Below are 24,733 nucleotides of genomic sequence, written 5' to 3' on the forward strand. Positions count from 1 at the left end.
AATTACTATTTATAGAACCTAAACGTAAGGTTTACCACAAAAGCTTTATTTTTATTTTTTCGAAAATTATGTATTTACCTGAAAAGTACCTTGCTGGCCGTAGGTTTTAGCTTTACTATTCTAGCTCTGTTCTAGATTTTCCTCTTATAAGTCGCAGGCCGCATTCCAAAAAAAAGTCTTTTGAGGGCCGCAGTTGTTTCAAAACTTTTATAGTAAGTAGTATGATTACACTATTTTAAACAGAATTATGATAAATGAAGCAATATAAGAGCTTTATTAAACAGCAATAACTAAATAAAGAGCCTAAGTTTAAGTTTTCCAACAAATACTTTTGTTTTTACCATTCTAATAGGATGCTTTTTGTTAAAAAGTAGCTCGCGGCTTTGAGCGACAGTCGTTTTTTTTTTGCATTACAAATTAAAATATTATACTTTTTTGTATAAAAAACGCATAAAACTATGGATATTGCAAACACGTACACAGAAAAAGTTGTTTATTTAAATTATTGGCTATTTTTAGGATATTTTTATCAAATACATATCTAAGGGAATGTTTGGACTTAAAATGATTGGATAAAAAGTACGCTTGTTGCAAACCGACAAAAAAATTACGAAAAAAGCAAATAAAAAACTTTTAGAAATTGCAATTAATGATTATTTACTAACTAAACATTTTCTGGTTTTAAAAATTTGTATACTAAGTTTAAATGCTTATATCTGGGTAGCTTACAAATCTGTAACAAACTTGCATATTTTCTGAGTAAGTATAATTTATTAAATATTTACTCTTATTCCTAAGTTACCTCACCCAAAAACTTAACAAAAAAATCAAAAAAAAGTTTTAGACTGATTTGAAATAAAGCATCTAGAATTATGTTTGAAATTTGAGTTTAAGAAATTATTATGACCATTTTAACAACCAAATTTCTGTACAAACACTGCAGTTTAGCTATAGCAACGGCAGTTAACGACGTGCAACTTGTTGAAGACTTGGTCTTCTAGTTTTGAAAATTGGTGCTTTCTTGCAGACTACAGCGTGGTAGCAGATAAACAATTGACTAATATTGATTTATATAACTTTTTTTTGTATTTTAAGAAATAGAAGGAATGAACTTATGAACTTAAACTAGTTATAAATTTTAAATAAGCTGTAAAATACTAAATTTTATTTATTAATATCTTAAAAGTATTTATTTGCGTTGCATAAGTTTTTAAAGGATTTTTACGATACAAAAACTTTTAATTAAACTAATCAGCAAGGAATTAAAATTGATATTTTATTTGTTCTTTTTGCTGTTCAAGTTAAACTTAAAGGTTACAATATTAATAATGTGGTAACAAACGAAGTTTTTGTTTCAGAACTTTTATAACAAGAACTTAAACAATAGAAGTTTAAGAAGTATTAAAAAACAGTTTTTATCAATAACTAAATAGACTTGTTGTCTCGTCTTATTTAAATTTAAACATGTTACGAAAAATGGCATAAGTGTATAAAAAAAGTAGCAAGTAGCTTTTAAATTTTAAATGTGTTTGTAATTAAGGTTTTTTAATTAAAATGTATACAGTTAAAAACACGCAAGAATAAGTTTAAAAAAGTTAAAAATTGTGAAACAAAGGGAGTAACAAACATGCAACATGATCTTTCAATTTGATAAAGGCTTTGATTAACGTTTTAAAAAGCACCAGCGTTCATATAAATTAAAACATAATACTAACCATAACAAAAGCTAAAAACAAGTACTTATTCACTATTATTATTTATTATTGTATTGTTTATTGTGCAATATTGGACTCAGAAATCGAATTCTGAGCCATTGAAACATGACACACAATGAAAAAAAGAAATATATAGAACCATATTCGAAAATAAACATATACAAGAATAAATGGATAAATAACTAAATAAAAAAGTTAAAAGTTGTTTTTTAAAGAAAAGCGATAACTTAGTACATACAAAAAAGAAATTTACAATGCCTAAATAAATACGTATTTATAAAAAAAGTACAAACTAAAAGGATGATTTTGTAGAAGAATTTATTATAAGATATAACACTTTAGTAGAAAATAAATAAAAGTAATAAATAGTCTATAGGGGGAGGTGTAGGGAATAAATAATTATTATAATAAATAGAAAAAAAATGGTTCAGTGGTTAATTTAGATGCGATAAAAAGTTTATGAATTAATTTAATTTTTTTATGGAAATTTATTGAAACTTTATGATATTTGTAGTATTGAAGTTAAATATTTTTAGTTTCAAACGAAAAAGTTCCGATCTACTAAACAATATTTATTCCTGTTGTAATTTGTTTCACATAGACTTTGTTCTGTGGAAAAAATGATTTTTGCCACTGACTATTTTTAAAGTCATGTTTACATGCTACTTTTTAATTAATTTCTCTTAAGTCATAATTATTCCGAGAAAAACTGAAAACTAATTGAAAAAAACTTTATATTCGCCATTAATAGTTTAATAAAAAATAATTAACCAAATTCCCATCATCTATATTCTAGAGATTTTATTTAAGTTTAATTAATTTATCATTAAATGATGTATTGCGTTTGTTACAACGATTACATAGTAATCGGGATTATACTCATGTTTTAAAAGGTTTTGCTCTACAGGCTACCATCAAAAACTTTTTTAATCAGGTCCAGTACCACAGGATCATAATTTTTATTTTTTTTTAATAAAAAGTATCTATTAAATTGAACGTGCTGTGTCCAAGTACTTTGCTGGGATCTGATAAAAACATAACTATCGGAGCAGATTTCCATTTCAACCGTAGAAAGCCAATCTTCGCTTAAATAACTTCTTTCGGGCTCTAAACAGCTACAATTATTAAAGATGAGATTTCAAAAAAAAAATCTTTACATTCAATATTTTATAAACCTTGTATAAAAAAAAAAGATTGAAAAAATTTAAAAATTTTTTTGAATTATGTATAAACTTATAATTTAACGACAAAAATAAGCTTAGTACATACAATTTAATACAACTTCTGGTGTGTACTACGTGTTTAAGAAAAGGTATCAAAACTCAATAAAATCATTTGAACTTTTTATTAATTGTGTAAAAATTAATTTTTACGGTAAACTAAATAAATTTGCCGGTGAATTTGAATATAACTTCCAAGTGGGATTGTTAATTGTAAAGAAAGTAACTTTTTGTAGTATTTAATTTTACATAAAAAACTATTTAAAAATTTACATATTAGACCAAAAAAAGCAACATTTTTATGTTGTGCAACTCAATGATTAATAGTAAAATGATCATATTCTTGGTATTTGATTTTTTTTGTTTACTAGCTAGACTAATTAAAAAAAAAAAGAATGTTATAAGCGACAATACTGGCTTTAAGACATGGTTCATAACTAATTTAAACTTAAACAACAAATATATAGCATAGTTACTTATAATTTAGTTGTTTAATTGTGTAAGGTTAACAATACAAGTAAAAAAGAAAGTTTTTTTTTATGCAAGGTTTGCTAAAAAAATTTAAAGACTCGAGTGTAAAAGAAAGAATAAGATACTCTTTTTAACATTAATTTCTATTACCGTGTGTATTCTAAGTTTATAAATTTGTTGACATACCATTATATTTGAATTAAAACAAACTTTTTTATACTACAACTTTTACGGCTGCATGACAATTCAAATTTTGACAATTTGAATTCCGACAATTTTAATTTAAAAAAAATGTTTATAGGTACATAGTTCAAAAAGTAATATATGTATTTATTTACCACAGATGTTCTTGTGCTAAAACTTTATTTCAACTAACGGCGTTTCACTGCTCTCAAATAAATTTAAGAACAGATCTACGGAGTCTATAAAATATTAACACACATTAGAAAAAAAGCAGAAAAAGCATGTATAATTATGTATAGTGTTTATGTAGGTAGTAGCTATAAATGAACTTTATGGTTAAAAACAAAGTTTGGGATAAAAACATAAAATTATAAAATTGTCTACAAAAAATACAAATTTAATAAAAGTAGGCACTAACCTCAAAAAGCTCTAAGATTAGGCAAGTTTTTAAAATGAAAATTAAATTGAGTTGTGCAGAAATGTTACGTTATAATAAATTTAACAAATTGGTCAATAATTTATACAGCTTAAAAACATGAAGTATTAAGCTTGCAAGTGTATGTAATTGTAATGTAAGTGTTGTGAAATAAATTAGTACATAAGTAGACAGAGTTATTTAAAGTAGAATCGTCGGTTGTGGGGAGAAATATTCAATAAATCTTGCCGATTATTCAGAAGTAGGTCTTTATCTTCTGCTGCAATTACTGCTCTTTCTGTATTGCAAGTTGGGCAAATTCTACTTACTCCGTTGGATGCATGTTTGATCTTTGAAACAATACTCCACTCCATGTTTGGCCTTTTACCGTACCTGTGAAAAAAGCTCCAGACATAATCCGATAAACGCGTGCTTTGATTTTTATTTATATTTTTAAAAGTATGTTTATGGTTAGCATATCTATCCTTGAAACTACCTGCTGTACTTCCGATATAAATTTTATCTGGGCCCTTACTTTCAACTTTAACTTTATAAATTACATTTTTAATTAAACAATTACCTTTTAATGGGCAGTTATCTTTGTTTAATTTACGGCAATTACATGTTTTAGGCATATTACTTAACTTATTACTATTAGGCTTAGTTGGTTTTGAATATTTATTTATAGTTTTATTGTTATGCATTTTGCTTATACTTTTAGCGCTATTATCACTTACTTGTTCTAAGTTTTCTTTTATCATTTTAAAAATACTTCTAGTTATACGTTGATTATTATAATCTACACTATTATTAGTACTATTGATATGGATATTTTCATTATCGTTAATATTAAAGTTATCATTACAGCTTATATCTTTAATGTTTAAAGTTTTAATATGTTTTACATTATTGTTACCATAATTAAAATTTTTACTATTAGGATTATCATTATTATTACTGTTATTATTACTATTATTAAGATTATTAATTTTATTATTACTGTTATTATTAATATGATTAGTATAATTAGAAATATTGTACATATCTACGTTATTACTAACTTTATTACTAGAATTATAATTTGTATTAGCTTTGATATGTCTATTTTTAAAGCTTGAAATTACTGTTTTGTTGTGCGATTGTATTATAGTTTTAACAATGATGATCCTAATAGTAAAAATTTTAATTATGGTAACAATAATGTAAAACATATTAAAACTTTAAACATTAAAGATATAAGCTGTAATGATAACTTTAATATTAACGATAATGAAAATATCCATATCAATAGTACTAATAATAGTGTAGATTATAATAATCAACGTATAACTAGAAGTATTTCTAAAATGATAAAAGAAAACTTAGAACAAGTAAGTGATAATAGCGCTAAAAGTATAAGCAAAATGCATAACAATAAAACTATAAATAAATATTCAAAATCAACTAAGCCTAATAGTAATAAATTAAGTAATATGCCTAAAACATGTAATTGCCGTAAATTAAACAAAGATAACTGCCCATTAAAAGGTAATTGTTTGATTAAAAATGTAATTTATAAAGTTAAAGTTGAAAGTAAGGGCCCAGATAAAATTTATATCGGAAGTACAGCAGGTAGTTTCAAGGATAGATATGCTAACCATAAACATACTTTTAAAAATATAAATAAAAATCAAAGCACGCGTTTATCGGATTATGTCTGGAGCTTTTTTCACAGGTACGGTAAAAGGCCAAACATGGAATGGAGTATTGTTTCAAAGATCAAACATGCATCCAACGGAGTAAGTAGAATTTGCCCAACGTGCAACACAGAAAGAGCAGTAATTGCAGCAGAAGATAAAGACCTACTTCTGAATAATCGGCAAGATTTATTGAATATTTCTCCCCACAACCGACGATTCTACTTTAAATAACTCTGTCTACTTATGTACTAATTTATTTCACAACACTTACATTACAATTACATACACTTGCAAGCTTAATACTTCATGTTTTTAAGCTGTATAAATTATTGACCAATTTGTTAAATTTATTATAACGTAACATTTCTGCACAACTCAATTTAATTTTCATTTTAAAAACTTGCCTAATCTTAGAGCTTTTTGAGGTTAGTGCCTACTTTTATTAAATTTGTATTTTTTGTAGACAATTTTATAATTTTATGTTTTTATTCCAAACTTTGTTTTTTAACCATAAAGTTCATTTATAGCTACTACCTACATAAACACTATACATAATTATACATGCTTTTTCTGCTTTTTTTCTAATGTGTGTTAATATTTTATAGACTCCGTAGATCTGTTCTTAAATTTATTTGAGAGCAGTGAAACGCCGTTAGTTGAAATAAAGTTTTAGCACAAGAACATCTGTGGTATTTATTCCGATAAGCTTAGCTTATCAGGATCTCCAGGATTTAACGCCTTTTAACGTTACATCTTATGTATTTATTTATGTATAATACAAAAAACAACAAATTTTTGTATTGTTTACTAAAGTTACAACGTTTAACACGTTTTATCATAACAATATAAACAACACTGCAAAATTTTTCAACGAATCACATAAAAACACATCATGACGTTTCAAATAAAATTGAATAATTTTAGTTAGCTAACCTTAAAAGCAACTTATGTACAAGTTAACTTATGTTTTTTTTTGCTTTGTTTGTATATATATAAATAAAAAATGGTATTTAGCTGTGATTAATAAGATTAAAATAGAGATTAAAAGATATTAATAAACATTTTTCAAGATTAATATATTTTGAAACTTTTTTTAGCCATACATATCCCAAAGTTATTTAGAATTTTTCAAGATTTTTTTTTGTATTAGTCAGAACTTTATACGTACTTTTGGTTTTTACAAATATACTTTAGTTTTAGAGTTGTGACCCTTTAAATGTGTTTTCAAAACTTGAAATGTCTGAATTTGGTTAGTCATGCACCCAACTATTATTTAAATATTTAATCTATATTTTCAAATTTTGTTAGCTACAATTTTAGGAAAAACTAAATACTAGCAAACTAATTAAATAAACACAAAAATGAGCTTGATATTTAAAACAACAATCAAAAAATAGCCAATAAGATAGAAAACTAAGAAGGTATTAATTATAAAAAACTATATATTTTTTAAATCGTTAAGTGTAACTCTTGATCCTCAATCAGGACTACAAAATTGGAAGTTTTGTTAACGTTTATACTTTCTAATTATTATATAATCATTCTGCTAATAAGTTACTACGTTTAAAAAGAACTGTATTACTTCGAAACAACTAAAAGTATATTATTTTAAAAGCTGTCAAATTTGAATGTCTACAAGATTTGGATACTTAATACATTAGAGAAACAGAGCACTGACTATTAATTAGGATTAAAGAACACATTACGCCAACAAATAATTCAGTGTTTACTTATAATAAAATTTGTAAGTTTTGTCAAAATTGTAAAAAATATTTTCAGCTGTTTTGAAGTAAACCAATTGTGTTATAAACGTAGTAACATACTAACGGTTGAAGCTATGTAGTACTGGTACCTATTGTAGTCAAATAAGCCTGTGGCACAGTACTATTGTTACTAATTAGAGGGGTTTTTTCAGTAGAGCTACTATATATAGGTAGATTTTTATCATTTTTAACTAAAATATTTTTCTTGCTAAACGCACTGATCGCTTGGGCGTAAGGGTTTTTAAGTCTGTATTGATATTGTTGTAAGTTTTTGAATTTTCCTGACTCATTAGCTTGAACGACAAACCTAATAAAGTATCTTAACTGTTTAAGTTAAGTGAGCAATCTTAAAAACACGTACACTTTTTTTTGCCTAAAATGGACACTTCAACAGTCATCATAAAAAAACACTCTCTAAAAAAGTATGTAAATGGTATAAAATCAAAAAAAAATTGTTTAAGAAAATATAGCAAGTATTTTTAATGAGCCAGTGTAAATAAGAATAAACATGAAATGAGCTAAAAACATAGCTACGGCATATGTCTAAGTGTAGCTTACGATGACATTGAATGTTGTATATATTACATTGATTGTTAGTTTGTTTTGTTTTTATATAAAACAACTTTAGCTAACTAAATAAAAATCAGTGGCACCATTTAGTAGAAAATCTTAATATAAAGGAAACATAGTATTGATTTCATTACAGCTTTATGATAAAAAGCCAAAACAAACTACCAACTTGGTCCTGATAAGGGATAAAAAGTTAGACGTAGTCTTTTATAAAAAATCAGTTTGTTCTAACGATTTATTTTTTTAGTCACTTATGTGGTAAATAAGTTTCAATTATCTTTTTGAGTTTTATCTTATTTTGTGTTTTTATCTATTTTTTTGTGAGTTGTAGTTTGTTTAAAAACTAGAATTAGATAAATTCAAAGAAGCATTTTGTAATCTTAATATATCAAAAACAGCTAACAAATAAATAATTTCGTTAAAATGCTATGTTAAACTTTAACTGTACTCACAAGTATTTTTAGACCAGGTTTCCTCTTTAAGATAATTAAAAAGTAAATATACTATTATTTTAAAAGATTTACATTAAATAAGTTTGATGATTTACATTGTACAAAGTTACTAAACTTTTTTGTACCTTTTCTTGTTACTACCATGAAAATTCACCATAAAAATATTAAAATACTAAAGTTTCTTGAATATTCCCGGTGTTTCAACCGTTCTTTGTGATAAAGTTATTTCTATTATTTACTAAATACATAAAAAATTACACGTGAAAACAGTCATCAAAGTTTTTATTTTAAGCTCCTTTTATTGGTTGAAGTACTTGAAAAAATTAATACTTTATACAAAATTCGAAATTCTAATAAAAAATTTATCAAACTCACGTATGTGTTAAGTTTAATTTGAATAGACTAAAAGTACATAAACAAGTTAAAACATATTAAACTAAAAAACAAACCTTAACAACTGTTTTGCATGGTTCCTGAGGTCTATAAGACTAAATACGTCGATATTTACTTTGTATTTATCATAAACTTCTTTTTTCAAATGTTCAGATGTTTTTCTTACAAAATCGTAAAGAGTAGGTGGTGCTGCAATATATACTCTATCGATTATCCTTTTCTCCTTGATTAGTATCTCATTTAATTGCAAAGTTATAGCCATTGCAACCACCGTTGAATTTTGAATTGCAAAATTAACATTTTCACACAAAGGCTTTCTTTTATTGATTAAGTGCTTATCGCACAAGTATTCGTAAAAGTCCTTTAATAGTTTTTTACAATTAATGAATCTCAAACGAATATAGAAAATGTTTTATACAACAAGTAGTGTGTTTTATTTTGGCCATACAACATTTAAAAGAATTGAATTCAGTAGATAGTATTTCTACATGTTTTATAAATCGTTCACTACGTATGCACCAAACTTAATCACATTATCATTTAATTCCGTTTTTAATATAAGAAAACTTTAGTAGATCATTCAAACTATAGAAAGTTATTTAATGCTCGTAAAAATATTACTTCAAATAGTAACTCGTTAGCCTTGTTTAAGTATAACTTAATAATCAAATATATACATAAGCTTTATAAACTAAAATGTTTTTTAGTAGCACTTTAATTAGTCATCTAAATACTTTACAAACTTTTTAAATCGGGTTTTATAAAATACTTTTTTTAAATTAATCATTTACCTTACTCCCTCATAACACGTAACGATATCATTTTATTTGCAATAGTTCAAAGTATAGTTTCTTAAAAGCTTTACCTTAACTTTTAAATAAATTTGAAACACATATGTATGGGTGCACGACTATTAAAATTCGGAGAATTCAAATTCCAAGAAATCCAATTCTTTAAAAAAATGTTTAAAGGGCCACAACTCAAAAACCAATGTATTTTTTTTAAACTAAAAATAGATATTTAGGTCTTAAAAATATCTACCAGTCTTTTTATTTATGCAAAATTTTAAATATTTTTTCTGATATGGCTAAAATAAGTTTTAAAATAATTATAGTAATTTTATTAAATTTAGTAAAAAGAAATATTTATAAATTTGCAAATAAGAAAAAATTGCTTGTAGATATTAATAAGACCTACAAACCTTTTTGTAGTTTTTTCAAGTATGTTTTACTTTTTGATATATTGTCTCTTAAATATTTTTCTTTGGAATTTTAATTTTCATTTATCCCATACGTATGTATGACAAAAATTTTGTTTAGTAACTCAGCCTAGTTTGAAGGGCTTTTTATAACTGATTACATGACAAAAACAACTACTTGAAAACTCACCTTCACAGCATCATGAAAAGTATGAAGTTTAACCCAAATAGTACTTTTTTAAATTTTGAAAAAGTAACTGAAATTTTCGTTTAGCTCAGGGGTAAGCTAAAACAAACCTTTAATATTAGTTTGTTTTTTAGTCTACTGTGAACATTGTTTATTTTCCAGTAATCTCTTTTGCACAACTTTTGAAAATATTGAAGACCACGGTGTAAGTTATAAACATCTCGTTATTTGCAGTTTTTCGGCTTGCGAGTACTAATCAATAGCGTTTCTAGAACTGAAAGGTTTTATGTACTTTTGCTTCTAGTTAAAAATTTCAATCTGCTATCTATTTAGTTGTGGAGATAGTCACATGGATAAGAGATTTATTTAGAGATTAAAGCTTAACAAAAATGTTAATTAAGTTTTCAAACTTCTAAAAATAATAGTATGTGTTGTAAAACAAAGTGGATATATTGTTTGTTTGAAAATAGTTCGAGCTCCGAGCTAGTATAAAATGAAAAAGATTAAAAAAAAGGTACTTCATAACCAACGTTTAATTACTTTGTATTGCTTATTTTTTATGCAAACTTTTGTTTTAAACTTTACACTTCTGATAATGCAGTAGAGATGAAAAAATAAGTTTTTTTTTAAATATAGATAAATGTGGATAGATAGATGCTTATTCAAAGTTTTTCTTTAAATGTGTACACTAATGTTCACAAAAAAGTTCTAATGATTAAAATTTTTCAATTTATATATGTATCTTATACTGCAAATGTTAAAATACATTTTTTTAACAAACATATTTTATACTTTCGTTCAAAATCTAGATCTTCAGTTACTTAATTATAAACAAAATTCTATTTAAAACAATTATTATAAAGATATTTTTAATAATAAAGAACTATTTTTGCAGCACTGACGAGCTCTTTGAGCGAAATTAGTTTTGCTAAATAAACGTTTGAAAAAACAAAGTGTAAACAATATATAGGTTATAGCACATATTGTCTAATGAGTAGTTTACAAGAATGCTTACTTTATCTATAAATACCAGTATAATTACTAAATAAATACTAATGCTAGTAATAAATTGAACTGTTTAGAAACAAATTCTAAAACGGAGATAGCTGACATACAAACTTTTGTTTAATTAATTTTTTATTTGTTTTGAATGTCCTAATATATAAGTAATGTGTTAGAAACTATTTTTATGCTACTATTACTTTTCTTTTTAGAAAAGAAAAAAAGAAAACAAACGTCATATAAAAACAATTTTTTACGTTACTAAATTTCTATGCACAGCAAAATAAATTCTATGCACATTACTGAGCAATGCACACAGGCTCATACATAGAAGACCAATGGTTTAGACCAGTGGTCGGCACGCTACTTCTAATCCGTGAACCCTAAATCACAAAATTTCAAATTTGTGCACCCCAATTTGCATTCTTTAGCGCCGCTAGTGTTTTTGAACATGTAAACACTTTCAATCGTTTATTTTTTACTAAGAACTCGGTAACATCTAGTTAGTTTTTACACACTAACTTTAATTTTACCATTTTACCCTATCCATTTAAATAATTTTTTAGATCGATGATCTAATTTTTACAACAATATTTTACTTGTATCACCCATGTCTAAAATACTAACTAGATTAGTTTAATACATTCATTATTTAAAACTAGACCTGATTATTCTTAGAGGGCTAAGTATTGACAGCCCTGATGTTATTGACCCGTTCTATACTTTAATTTTATTATAAGTAAAACATAATTGAATTGTTTCGGTCTAACTAATTTTTTGTCAAATATCAGTTGATTAAGCTGATTAATATAGTGATTTTTAATGTAGCAAAACGCTTTTAAACAATAAGAGTCGATAAAATTAAACATTAATAGAATACTAATCGTTTTATTTTGTTTTAAGAATCTATGAGATTTGCTCACTTCAGTTTTTCTTTGGGCGGCTAAGGGTAGAAGAATTTTTACATAATGTAACAGAACAGAACTAGGAGAGTACAAAAATGGTCGTTTTATTAACAAAAAAATGGTCAATTAGATATCAAGGTTGAATATGTCTTAAATGTAGAAAGATTAAAAAAAAACTTTGATTTAGTTTCTGCGCGAAAAAAAATTCATGTTACCCAAAACAAGTTTCATGCACCCCAAAAGTCTCGTGCACCCTAAAAGAAATTTCATGTACACTAGTGTGCATGAAATTACATGTAATTTTATTTACCTACCATGACGCATAATCTTACAATTTTATTAATTTTACTATTTTAGAAAAATCTATTTAGTTATCTACAAAAACTATTAAAAAGGGTAGATTGAAAAATTTTTAGTTCACAAAAAAATAAAATATACTGCAAAAAGAATTGTTGTCTCAAATTTTTATATAAAGTTAGTACCGAAAAGAAATTATTTAATTTTAATTTTGTGATTTAGGGTTCACGGATTCAAAGTAGCGTGCCGACCACTGAGTTAGCGTATAGTTGTATGAGCAACTTAAAAATGTTTATTCAAGGGTACAACAAAACAACTTAAAAAAATATAGAAAAAACTGAAAATACTGACACAGAAGAGCCACTATGTAATTGTAGAAACAAGAACTTATGTCCGCTAAAAAACGAATACCTAACCAAGAACTTTATCTATAAAGCTATGGTTATGACAAAAAATAAATAAAGCAATATGTAGGGAACACGGGAGGAACTTTCAAAACAAGGTGGTATAGCCATAATAGTGATATGAAAGTTTTCAAGGAAAACGGAACCGAACTGTCCAAATATACTTGGAAGCTAAAACGCACAATATTAGCTACAACATTAAATGGGAAATTTTACACCACATCGGGCATATAAGGAAACCGCAGAGAGTCTGCAGGACCTGCACCTATGAAAAGATGGAAATAGCGAATGCTAACCGGGAAACTTCTTTAAATAAAGGAACGAATTAATATGATCATGTTTACATTTTAAAAAGCTTTATTTTAAAACTTAGGAACATTTCGATTAGTAAATCACTATTTTAACTTGTAAAAGCAAATATTTAAACCAGTATATAATTACGTCACAATACAGTAGTCAAACTTTTTTAAACAAGTAAGTTTAACATAATGCTTTAGTTGAAGAGTTGTTTTGTTTGTTAATTGTTTACAATCTTCGCAAGGCTGCTAAATGCTAGTATACTTACTTTTTTTTTTTTTTTTTTGAGTTTTACGATTATAAAATTATATAGCAACTTATATTTTTCTAAATCTAACCTAATAACATTATGATTTTCAAATATTAGTAACTTTAAACTATAAGTTTTACTTAGACTTTAAATAGTTTTTTGTTTTATTTTTATTTTTTTAACTTATTTAATTTCAAGTTTAGCTTATTGTCTTCCTGCATGTTATTGTGAAATTTTTACAGATTATATTTAACTGAAGATCTCGTTTGACTGAAGATTTTTAAGCGAGTGAAACTTTGTATTGTTAATAAAATTTAAAAATTTATAATTGATGTAAAGTTCTAAAGATATATGAGTCATATCAAATAAAACTTGCAAACAAAGTGTATAAATTTCAAATAAAACTATTCAGAACATAATTTGAAACACTTTTGGTGGCAAAAAATTACCGATTTTCGAAGATTTCTAGTTATATTTACAGACTCAAAAATTAATAATAACCAAGTATTGTTAGCTAATCAAGCATTTATAAAGTCACGTGTTAATCTTTATTAAAGATATTTTCTAATAAAAAGTTATGAAGCAAGTTTTAAATGATCTGCTTAATTTTAAAGACTTACAAAATACTATCCACATAATTAAGTTTTTAACAGAAAAATTTATAAAGTTAGGTATAGCTGTAATAAGAAAAGAATACAAAAACAAACAATCATGGCACAAAATTTTAGGCTTCTTATAAAAAAGTCAGTAAATGTTCTGTTTTGTAGAAAATAAGAACGAAGCTCATTAAAAGTGCTTGACTGAATTTTTTATTTAACAAACCATTATAAAAGACTAAAGTAGCAAAAAAAAAATATCTGTAGTCGTGATGAAATTTAAAGAGAGTCTTACAAAAAAAAATTTGAACTCGAAATAATTTGTTATGCTACAACTTCTGTCAAAATAATTAGTAGTTATAAAGTAACTATAATTTTGTAATTAATCGTTTTAACAGTACAAGTAGTTGTTTTACTTATATTTGTATGAGATAAAAAAAGAAGTAATTATTTAACAGGCTTACTAAATCAATGTACAAAAAGTTTCATACGTATTTAAAATAATCCTCAAAAAAATAAATACATTTGTAACCCTTCAGGCCATTTGTAACCCTTTGAGTTAAGTCAAAATTACTTTTGATAGAATAAACTATAGAGCTGAGGCTCCTCTTACTGTTATATGTTTTAGCAGCCAAACGCTTAGAGCATTTATCGTTGGGGGCAAGATCCATATTTTCCTGCTCCATCGTTATAAAAATGATCAAGAAAGTATATATCAAATAATTTAACTTTATAAGTTAAAACTAGGTATGAAATGACAACAATCTGTTTTACAGTTACAAACGATTTAATCTTTGTAATTTTAATTTAATAACAGCAGTAAAGAAACAAACAATTTATAAACAACATATTCAATCAATGCTAAACAGTGTCAATTTATAAATATAAAGTTTAATACTTTTCAAACGCAGGTTGTCAATATGAACAAGTAAGTGTAGAACAGCTCATGAATACAACAACAGCAATAAAATAAACATTAACCGCAAACACATGACGAAAATGGCCGTAAGTTAAAATTAAAATTTAATAAAAAAAGAGCGGATTTGTCACACGTTTATCTTTCGCTTGAGTACAATTTTTGAACGCCCAAAAGTGCGTGCTTAAAAAACTCTGGTCAAAAATTTTATGCATTGAGGCCAATCAAAATATAATGAAAAAACTAAAGTTATAATGTAATCAAGAAGCCCCCTGAAACAAATGATAAACATTCTTTCAGTTAAAGTTATTTAAATTTCAGTTCAAGTTATCAAAAGTGTTAATTGATTAAATTAAGTTATACCCAGTTTTTTTTTAATTTACAAATAGTTGTTTTTTTTTTGCATTTCCCAAATTTCAGTGTTTTTGGTAATTATTTAAATAACTAGATTAAAAAAATTCTAAATTTTGCTTTATGTTTTGAAAATTTTTAGTATTATGTAGTATTTGTAAGTAAACTACTTTTTAGATTAAAGCAGTTTTTTAGATACTTCTTAGAACAAAAGTGTATAGAATAAATTCATAGCCACATTCCTTGTTTTCAAAAACGTTATCTGCGACCTCACTTACCCTTCACAGTCACTTTACTCTCTCTAACAAAATTACCTTACATCAACAACTTCAATGAATACGAAAAACTTATAAATAAACTGTTTTTTTTGACTTATTCGGTTTTAAAGGTAAAAGTAAAAAAGTGCAAGTTTTTATTTTAAAACACTTTACGTCCAAAAAAAGCGTATTCAAACAGAAATGACTGTTAATAAGAACATGGTAGCTTATAACATAAAAAAGTATTTAGACCTTTTTTAAGCTATTTGATTAGTTCTAAACAAACACCTGGTAAACTATTGTTAAATATCTATTCTTTATTATATCTTTGTTGATTTAAGCATATATTCTATAATAGCTTTTAATATATTTACTAAAAAATTGTAGAATTATATATCATAATAACAAATAAAAACAGTACTCTTTTTTTACTCTTTCTCTATTATACTAGTATTTCTACAACTTTCATAGCTCCGTTGAAGAAACACGTGTTAGTTTTATAAAGAAAGAGTACTGTAAAAATTTGTTATTGTTATATATTCCAGTGAACTTGTTTCGCTAGGATCTTTATTAGCAACTGTTAGTTTAAAGTTTTGAATAGTCAAATTATATATCATAACATTTTTGAAAACTAACTAAAGTTAATTTAAACTAGTTTATTAATTATTTTTTTCTCTACTTCTTTTGAAACATTATTATTTTAATTCCAACTGATGAATCTGTTTTATCAAGCAGCTTCTCTTAAAGTTTGATCTACTTCGGTGTAGCAATGACAGTATAGAGTAAATTAAAAGCTTAAATATTTTTAAAATTTCATAAATCAAATACGTTCACTAACATTTTTATCGTATCTCCAATGTACTGCTATATATCCAGTATTTTTAGGATCAATGACATTTTCTATGAATGTATTTTTAAGCTCTATCAAAAAACTAGGTGCTTTTAAACTTTTGAAAAATAGTCCATTTAACATAGATGCTCCTTTGAACGTTTTATACTCTAAATCTGAAGTATCTGAAATAATTTAAGACTTAGTTTTTTTTCAACTTAAACAGCGTGTATGATGTATAAATATAAGATAACTTTTACAACTACATATTATGTAATATTTACCTGAGATTTGTTTGGTTTACAATATTACAGCTCTTATGATTATATCTTTAAACTTTTAAACATAGTTAGTTATATTTTATGGTAATAAAAACGACATTTGGTTTTATTATTTAAACACTTTTTGCTAGTTAGTTTTGTAACCGAGCCAAAACTACTGTACTCATTTGTAAACAACGTTAAAAAGTAACTTGGTAGTCTTCAGCTTGCGCGCTATGCACAATACAGCTCTGATATTTTTATCTTTTCAATGTTTTTTGTTGCACTTTTATTATTATTACTTTATTTTTAGTAGAATAACTTCGTTATGATAAAGTTATTATTGAGAAAACATTAATAGTTTAACCTTACAAATTTATTGTGTAAGTTTATAGTTAGTCAATATGTAATAAAAAAGTACTGTTTTGTTTTAAGAAGTAAATTCTATTAGATTCAAAGATAGACATAATCTTTAGTGAATCTAGTAACAAAGTACTAATTAACTGTTGGAATTCTATTAAATAAAACTTTATCGTCAGTTATAAACCAGGTCCTTGTATATTACATGAGGCTGTCACCAATTTTAGTATACTAAAAATAATGACTTAAGTCATCTAAAATTAAAAAACAAAAAAATGCTAATAGTTTTTAATTAGTTTCAATACTAGTATACAACTACTACTACCTGTGTTAGACTCAACTTTTTTGTAAAGGTATTGAAAAAAAAACATTGATATAATTTTTAACTATCATACAAGTTATCTTTTTTTTGAACTTTCAAAGTTTTGACTAGTAACAATGTTACTACTATCATTCACATAGATTGGATTAATTTTATTATATAAGTAGCTCTGTGTTGACCATCAACAGTATTTCCCGCTACGACCCTTTTTTGTTCTTATTATAAATGGTCAGGTAGCAACGATAAGCTATTATATAAATATATTATAACGGCTTTTAGAGCTTTAGTACTAAAGCATTCGGTTACACGGTATACCATTAATTCCCACCCGATCAATTCTAACCCGAGTCATTCCAACCAGATTAATTCCCGTCCTAATTATTTTAAACACAATCAATTCCCCTACAAATAATTTTACACCTTAATCAAGTCCCTTCCGTTTAATTTCAACCCAATTAATTTTGCACATAACTTTTATACACGGAGAGTAACTTTTGCTTAGAGTTTATTTTGCCAGGATTTTTTTTTTTTGCACGAGTCATCACTTTTGTATGGCTACACTTTGACTAGAAGCGTTATTTTTGTACCATTTTACTTTTTCTCTGGTACAATTTTAAGCGCAAGTTTTCGTTTTGCATGGTTAAATTTTGTGAAAATAAGATAAAACTGAGGTGACAAAAATTCTTAAGTATATTTAAAAGAGATAATTAATTTTTTAAATTTTAATGAAATAAAACTTTAAATGATCAATCATGTACTAATTTAAAACTAAACTTAAATAAAAATTAAATTAAACTTAATACAAAACAAGAATAAAATAAACCTAAGTATTCTTGGATATTCAGACCTGGTATAAGACAAATAATAAATATCAAAGTGAAAATAAAAAAGTTGCTCTTAGAAATAAGTTCTTCAGTTCATGTTAAAATAGTTTCGTTTTAATTAAGTTTTGTTTTTATTTTCGTTTAAGCAATTTAAGTTAGAATTTATTTACTTTAGTTTTTTAAAAAGTTTATTTCAATTTTGTTAGGATTAGTGCAGATGTACTTCAACTTTTGTACAATGATTTTTTAAAAACAAACAAGGTCTTTTATTCATAACAAATATATTTCAACAAATTTTCATCAGTGTGATACAATTGTAACCAAATATTTTGTTACAATTGTATCTGATGAAAATTTGTTCAAATATATTTTTGTTAAATAAAAAACCTGTTTGTTTTTAATCAAGTTCAATAGCAGACTAATGTTCAAAGTTATTTTTTAAATATAGTTTTAGATTAGTTTTTGTTAAGTATTAATGAAATTACAATTCAACTTATTTAAGCTATAGTTTAATTTTAGTTTCAAAAATTTTAATTATGAAAAATTTATGCTGTGCAAAAGTGACACCTTGCAAAAGTTTACACTTGTACAAAAGTGATGCTATCTAAAATGAGTATTTTCGCAAAAGTGACGATTAACCTCGTAGTTAATTAACAGGTAGGAGTTAATTGGTCTTAAATCGATCGGGTGGGAATTGATTTGAGTAATATTTCATCGAGTTAAAATATGTTTAGGTGGAAATTAATTTGAGTAGGAATTTATCGGATGGAAATTAAACGGATGGGAATTAAACGGATGGGAATTGATTCAGATGGAATTTGATCAGGTGTTTAACAAATTTACGCAGTATATCTTCAACTTTAATAACACTGTTGAAGTGCGTTAAGTTATTAAACACAGAAACATGTGTTAGTTTAATAAATAAATATTATTCTTAAAATTTGTTATTATTATATATTTTAGTGAACTTGCTTTGCTAGGATCTCTTTTGGCAAACAATTAATAGTTATGATTAAAGTTGTAAGAGTTTAAATAATCGTGCACCCGGTACTTTCGAAGAATACATAGGATAAAACTGTCTAAAATATTTAAAAAATCTGTTTCAATTGGGAATAGTTTTAAAGCTAAGTTAGGAGATGAAAAAAAATAAAGAAAAAATTTTTTTTGAATAATTAGTTAAGTATTAAATGTTTTAATGTTTTTGCTTTAACTGTTAATTTTCAATTTTTAAAAATATCAAAATTTAAGCTATGCAAAAACCCTTGAAACCGTCTCCTGTCAAGTGGCATAACTTCTGTTATAAATTGCATTTAAAATTTTTATTTAAACTTTTAAATGTGCTAGATCGTTGACTTTCTACCTACTAACTTTCAAAGAATATTTTTCTAGTTTCTCTGTCGAGTTGCAGGAGCATTGTTTTCAAGTATAAAAAAAGATAAAGAAACTAAAACATTTCAGCTAACTTTTAAGTACTAAACGCCGTTTGGTTGAAGGAAAAAGATGTTCTATTAACTTTATCTAACTACTAGCTTAAATGAATAAAATAAACATTGTTTTAATTTTTAGTTTTAACCAGAACAATTTTTAAATGGTTCTAAGATTTTTTACTTTAAATTGAATATCTAAACACAATACAATAATTTATAGCAATAGTTTATACATTTAAAGTTTATTTTTTTTGATTTTTTCTAAGCGTTGTGCTATTTGATTAGATTAAAATTTAATAACGTACTTTGAAAAATGAAAACAAATTGTAGTAACATAAAAAATAAATTGACTAGAGAACTGTTATATGCCATATCTTAAGCAAAGTATCAGTATTGTTATTTTCATAATAGTATTACATATAAAGGAACTAACAACTTGTTATGTTATGAGTTATGTGTTTTACTTAAATTCTTTTTACCTGCATCTAGTAAATCAAGTTTTAGTTGCCTAAATGGTTTGAAGTACATAGCACATTTGTATTCAGTATTGAAAGCTTCTATTATTTTACGAATATCTGTAGTTTTCGGTGATGACATATATACTGCATTTAACCAATCTTTCTTCACTGTTTTGAAGTATGTTTTAAAAATCAGACAAATATAGTTATGGATAAAACATTTTAATGTTTTACTTTTTTAAGTTTATAGAAGTTTCCATAATAAACGAACCGTAGCGTTTCCAAAAGTTTTTGAGGTTTTTATTTTCCAAATGTACAAATTCACCTGTAGTTTTTTTTTTTTTTGTTACAGCTTTTGTTTATAATTTTTGAAAACCTAATACTACTTCTGTTTTGAAAATATTATGATATCTTTTACCAAAAGCTAAGTAACTTATAATTGTTAAAATATTAGTAAACTTATTGAGTTTGTTTTAAACCAAGTAAGTTTTTAAACAAAAAAAAAGTTTAATTGTGCGTGCATACTTAATATAATATTGTAATCGAACACAAACTTTTTACACGTAGTTCTAACAAAAAAAATTGTCCGAAAAATGTGTTTAAACAAACACTTATTATAAAAGATACCTTATTTAAAAGTTTAAGGAAATCTAAAATCTAAGGTTTTTTTTACCAAATTATTTTTAACTACAAAAGTTTTTTACCATCAAAATAATTTATTTAAAATCTTTTTACATACACTTTATTTATTAAACACAAAAAGTATCAATAGAAACGGAAATTTTAAATATGGTTTTTTTTTGAAAAAGACATAAAACGAACGCTTAATATCCAGTTTTGTAGTCGTATTTCTTAAGTTTAAAGTTTCTAATCCGTTTTCTATATAATACTCTACCAATGATGGTAATAGTGAAACCTAAAATATAGACAAAATTAGTAAATAAATATAAAATTAATAAAAATTTGTTTTGACATGTAAAAAAAAAATCTTACCTTAAAACTAAAAGTTTTTAACATAGGTTCTGTTTTCAGAGTGAGTTTATTAAATTTTACAGCTGTACAAATTTGGATAGTGATTAACAACAAAAATTTAAATCGTTATTAATAAGCATTAGTGTTATATACTTATCATAATTTAAAAAAATATTAATTTACGAAACAGATGCAAAATTAATCACAGCTACTAAAAAGATAAACTACAACTGATGACTAGTATTAAATGAATATCTATTTTACGCTTGAAGTAAAGTTTAAATCAATGCCTTAATTTTTTAGTAGTAAAACGTACTTGACTACTTGGATTCGCATTGAAAATTATATCAATTTTATTGTAACACATCTTAATACCTTCTTCGAATGGTATTACTGTTAAAATACTTCTAACTTTATCTATATCTAATTTTTCTTCTGCTTTTATAGTAGTTTTCAACGTTTTTTTTCCATATTGATGTTTATAAAAGTTTGGAAGTATTAGTGTTCTAAAAACATTAAACAAATATTTATATGTTTAAAAAATGTTTAGAAAACTGTAAAAAACTTTTATGTTGTGTTTATTAATAATGAAATTAATTGTTTTATTCATTACTGTAGTTTATTTAGCCAGTATTTATTTCGACCATCATCAACAAAGTTGAGATGTTTTATGCCATCGATAAGTATATAAGCCCGTTTGATTAGATCACAACAGCGTTTTCTCGCGACTATTCCTGCCTGATGAGTCCAAAATAGGACGAAACCGGTCGTAGGATTGTCTCGGATGTTGTTGTTGTTGATCGTGCGGTGAAGCTCATTGTTTATATTCATGTAGTTTATTTAGACAAATTTACAATAAAACTAAAAAGTTTTAAATTTTTAAACGCTAAAACCTAAGTTACTGTATGAAATTTAAATTACAAGCAAAAGTATGTTATTATAAAGCTTCTCTCTCTTTTGAATTTGTGTGAGCTGCACAAACTGTACAACAAAAAAGACTCCAAATTGAATTATAAAACATTTAAGAAACTTTTTAGTAAAAAAGTATTTCAACGATTTTAATAAATTTAAAACTAAAAGCAAACAAAAATTAACCCTTTTAAAAATTGATTTATTACTTGTTTTTACATCTTAGCAACACTTTTTACTTTAAAGTCTCTGTTAAAACTTTAATACTTGTTGTATAACTAATTACAAGTAAGAATGAATTTAACAAAATACTTTTTGTTTTGGATAACTAAAGTTAAAAGTTGTCATTAATAAACTTGTTGCTTAGTTTATTAATGCTAAAAACGGTAAATTGATAAGTATAAGCATTCTTGAAAAGTTTTTTTGCTTCTAATTAGTTTTTAAAAAGTTTTAACAAATAATGTTAAAAATTTAGTCTTTATTTAGACAACTAATAAGAAACTTAAACTTATTAATGGTAAACACAGGACAAAAATTATTTTATACAGTCATCTTATATGTAAAACTGTTAAAGTTTTTTGCTGTGTAACCATATTAATATACAGATTTAAAATCTTTTAATAAACTATTAATTTACCTTCTAAAATTAGTTTGATTTAAACTACGAACTCCAAAACTTTATAACAGTAAAATTATTTTCTTAGATAATTTTTTGTTCTTAATTTAAAAAGTCTATTAAAAAAAAACATAAATAAATGATTATAGATACAAACATCAATAAATAACGATTTTTTAACACTAAAATGTTTTATCTTTTTACTTACAAAGTATTGTTAATAGACTAAATCTATGTGTTGTAGCCTAGAGCTATTTTCTTAAAAATTAAGTGACATAGTTTAAAAGCTATCTAGTTGTGTTAAGTTTTTTTTTTGAAGATATAAAATAAACTCAAGAGTGATCAGTTAAATTCGATAACATCGAAAAATTATATCTATATTCTTTAAATTAATTTGGCAGCAGGAAAATATACTTAAAATAATAATATTTTAGTTTATTTATTAACCTGATAGTATTTATCAATTTAATCTTAAAGCTTGATTTTAAGCTTGATCTGTTTTAGGCTTGAAAAATCAAGTTAAAAAATAGTATTTTAAGTTAAAAAATATTATTCTTATAGTCTAAAAACAACGTTTAACCTGTTTAACAAAACTGCCATAATCATACTTTGTTGAAATCCAAGCATTTGGTTATTTGGTCCATTGTACAATAGTGGTAAAATGAATTTATCCTTTCTGAGCACAAATCGAGGCTTTATATGATTTTTTTTCCATTCGTAAAGTTTTAACACTGAACAGTTTTTGAAACCTTTTTGTGGAGAATGAGAATACTCAAGCTTAGCATTTTCTTCTAACTTTCTTATTTTTTTCTGGTTATTATATGGACAATTTTTTATCTGATAGAAAAATGTTCTATCAAAAAATAATTTGCAATTTGTTTTTGAGGAGAGGGTAGGTTTTTTGTTTATTAAAAACTGTAACAACGATAGGATGAGTATAATGATGAGTACAACATAAGTTTGTTTACTAAAATTATTTCCTAATTTTTTCCATGGACGTCTTGATTTCATTTCAGTTTATTACTTGATTAAATTTTTTTATAGTGCTTAACCTTAGAAAAATTTTTATAAGGATAGAGAAAAACAAAAGTGAAAAACTCAAATTAAAAAAAATATCATACAAAGTAATTTATATTAAAGTATTGAACAAAATACATATATATATATATATATATACATTACTTATATTATGCATAGATAGTTTGGAAAAGTTTAATATCTAAAACCTAGATATTATCTATTACTTTCAACAAAACTATTAACACAAGAAAATAATCTAAAGATTTTTTAGATATCTATGTCTTGAAACAAATTTAAGTCCTTCACTATCAAGGCATGAAAATATGTGAGAAAAAAGAAGAAAAAAGAAGAAAAAAGTGCTTGACATTACAAATGAAAGTTTAATTTCGAAATGAAAAATCTTATTTTATAAACTTACGAAAATAGTCAACTAAATCTAGTAAACTGCAAAAGTTGGCAGGCTGGCTGGTATCTTTTAAGTTTTGTTTTAATAATATATATTCAAAACTTACTACAATTCAACAAATTATTTTATAAGTAAACAAGATAAAATTAAACTTACTATTTATATATATATTTTTTTTTAATTTTATGGCCAGCAAAATAGTTTTGTATTTAAGAAAAATTCGTTATGCCATTAAATAAATTAGGTAGACATAGTACAGTTTTGACTAAACCAACAACTGTGTTTGAGAGACTAAAAGTTAAAAATAAGTTATAAAACTATTGATACAAAATACAAAGATGAATTTATTCATGTTTACACACTTAAATTGCTACAAAATTAAACCGTTTAGAGGTAAAGTAGCACTATTTTTACCAAAACAAAAATTTAAAAATATTTGCTACTAAATACTTAGCACACTAAGATAACATCGTAAACTAATGTAAAAATAAATCTAGTTTTAGTGAGCCACAACATGGAATCGTAAAAACTTAGTTCATCTGTAGAGTATATATTTTTAGCTTTATGTTAGCTGTTAAAACGTCTTAAAAAGTTTAATTAATATATATTAATAATGACTTAAGTTTTTTTTAACTTTTTTTATTTCTGTTTTAAACAATATGATGTTAAACATTTCAAATGAACTGTTAAAACCTATTAGAATCCAAAGGCCTTAAAGTAAAAAAGTTTTCTGTAGTTCAAAATAAGAAAAAATACTTTAGCTATAATTACTCCGTAAAGTATTTAGTTTTAATTAAAAGCCATAAAAC

General features: G+C 25.0%; 1 protein-coding gene across 4 annotated transcripts; it reads right to left on the minus strand.

Annotated features, from left to right (window-relative positions):
• Positions 1 to 1,975: 1,975 nt before the first annotated feature.
• On the minus strand, positions 1,976 to 23,349 carry LOC145833719 (uncharacterized). 4 transcript variants are annotated; one of them, XM_082940872.1, is made up of 8 exons: positions 23,079 to 23,349; positions 21,290 to 21,479; positions 20,824 to 20,917; positions 20,273 to 20,326; positions 20,023 to 20,169; positions 16,360 to 16,535; positions 8,918 to 9,222; positions 1,976 to 2,830 (listed from the first exon to the last, which is right to left on the minus strand). In XM_082940872.1, the coding sequence occupies exons 1-8, from the start codon at positions 23,123 to 23,125 to the stop codon at positions 2,617 to 2,619; spliced, it is 1,227 nt and encodes a 408-aa protein (XP_082796998.1). In that variant the 5' UTR covers positions 23,126 to 23,349; the 3' UTR covers positions 1,976 to 2,616. The 4 variants fall into 4 exon arrangements, 3 of the variants coding, with proteins under 3 accessions (XP_082796998.1, XP_082796999.1, XP_082797001.1); XM_082940873.1 differs by having other exon boundaries at positions 2,656 to 2,822; XR_014369760.1 differs by having other exon boundaries at positions 2,695 to 2,830; positions 8,918 to 9,050.
• Positions 23,350 to 24,733: the final 1,384 nt, after the last annotated feature.

Source organism: Thalia democratica, chromosome 4 (genome assembly GCF_965202585.1).
Source record: "Thalia democratica chromosome 4, ktThaDemo2.hap1.1, whole genome shotgun sequence".
Lineage (NCBI taxonomy): Eukaryota > Metazoa > Chordata > Thaliacea > Salpida > Salpidae > Thalia > Thalia democratica.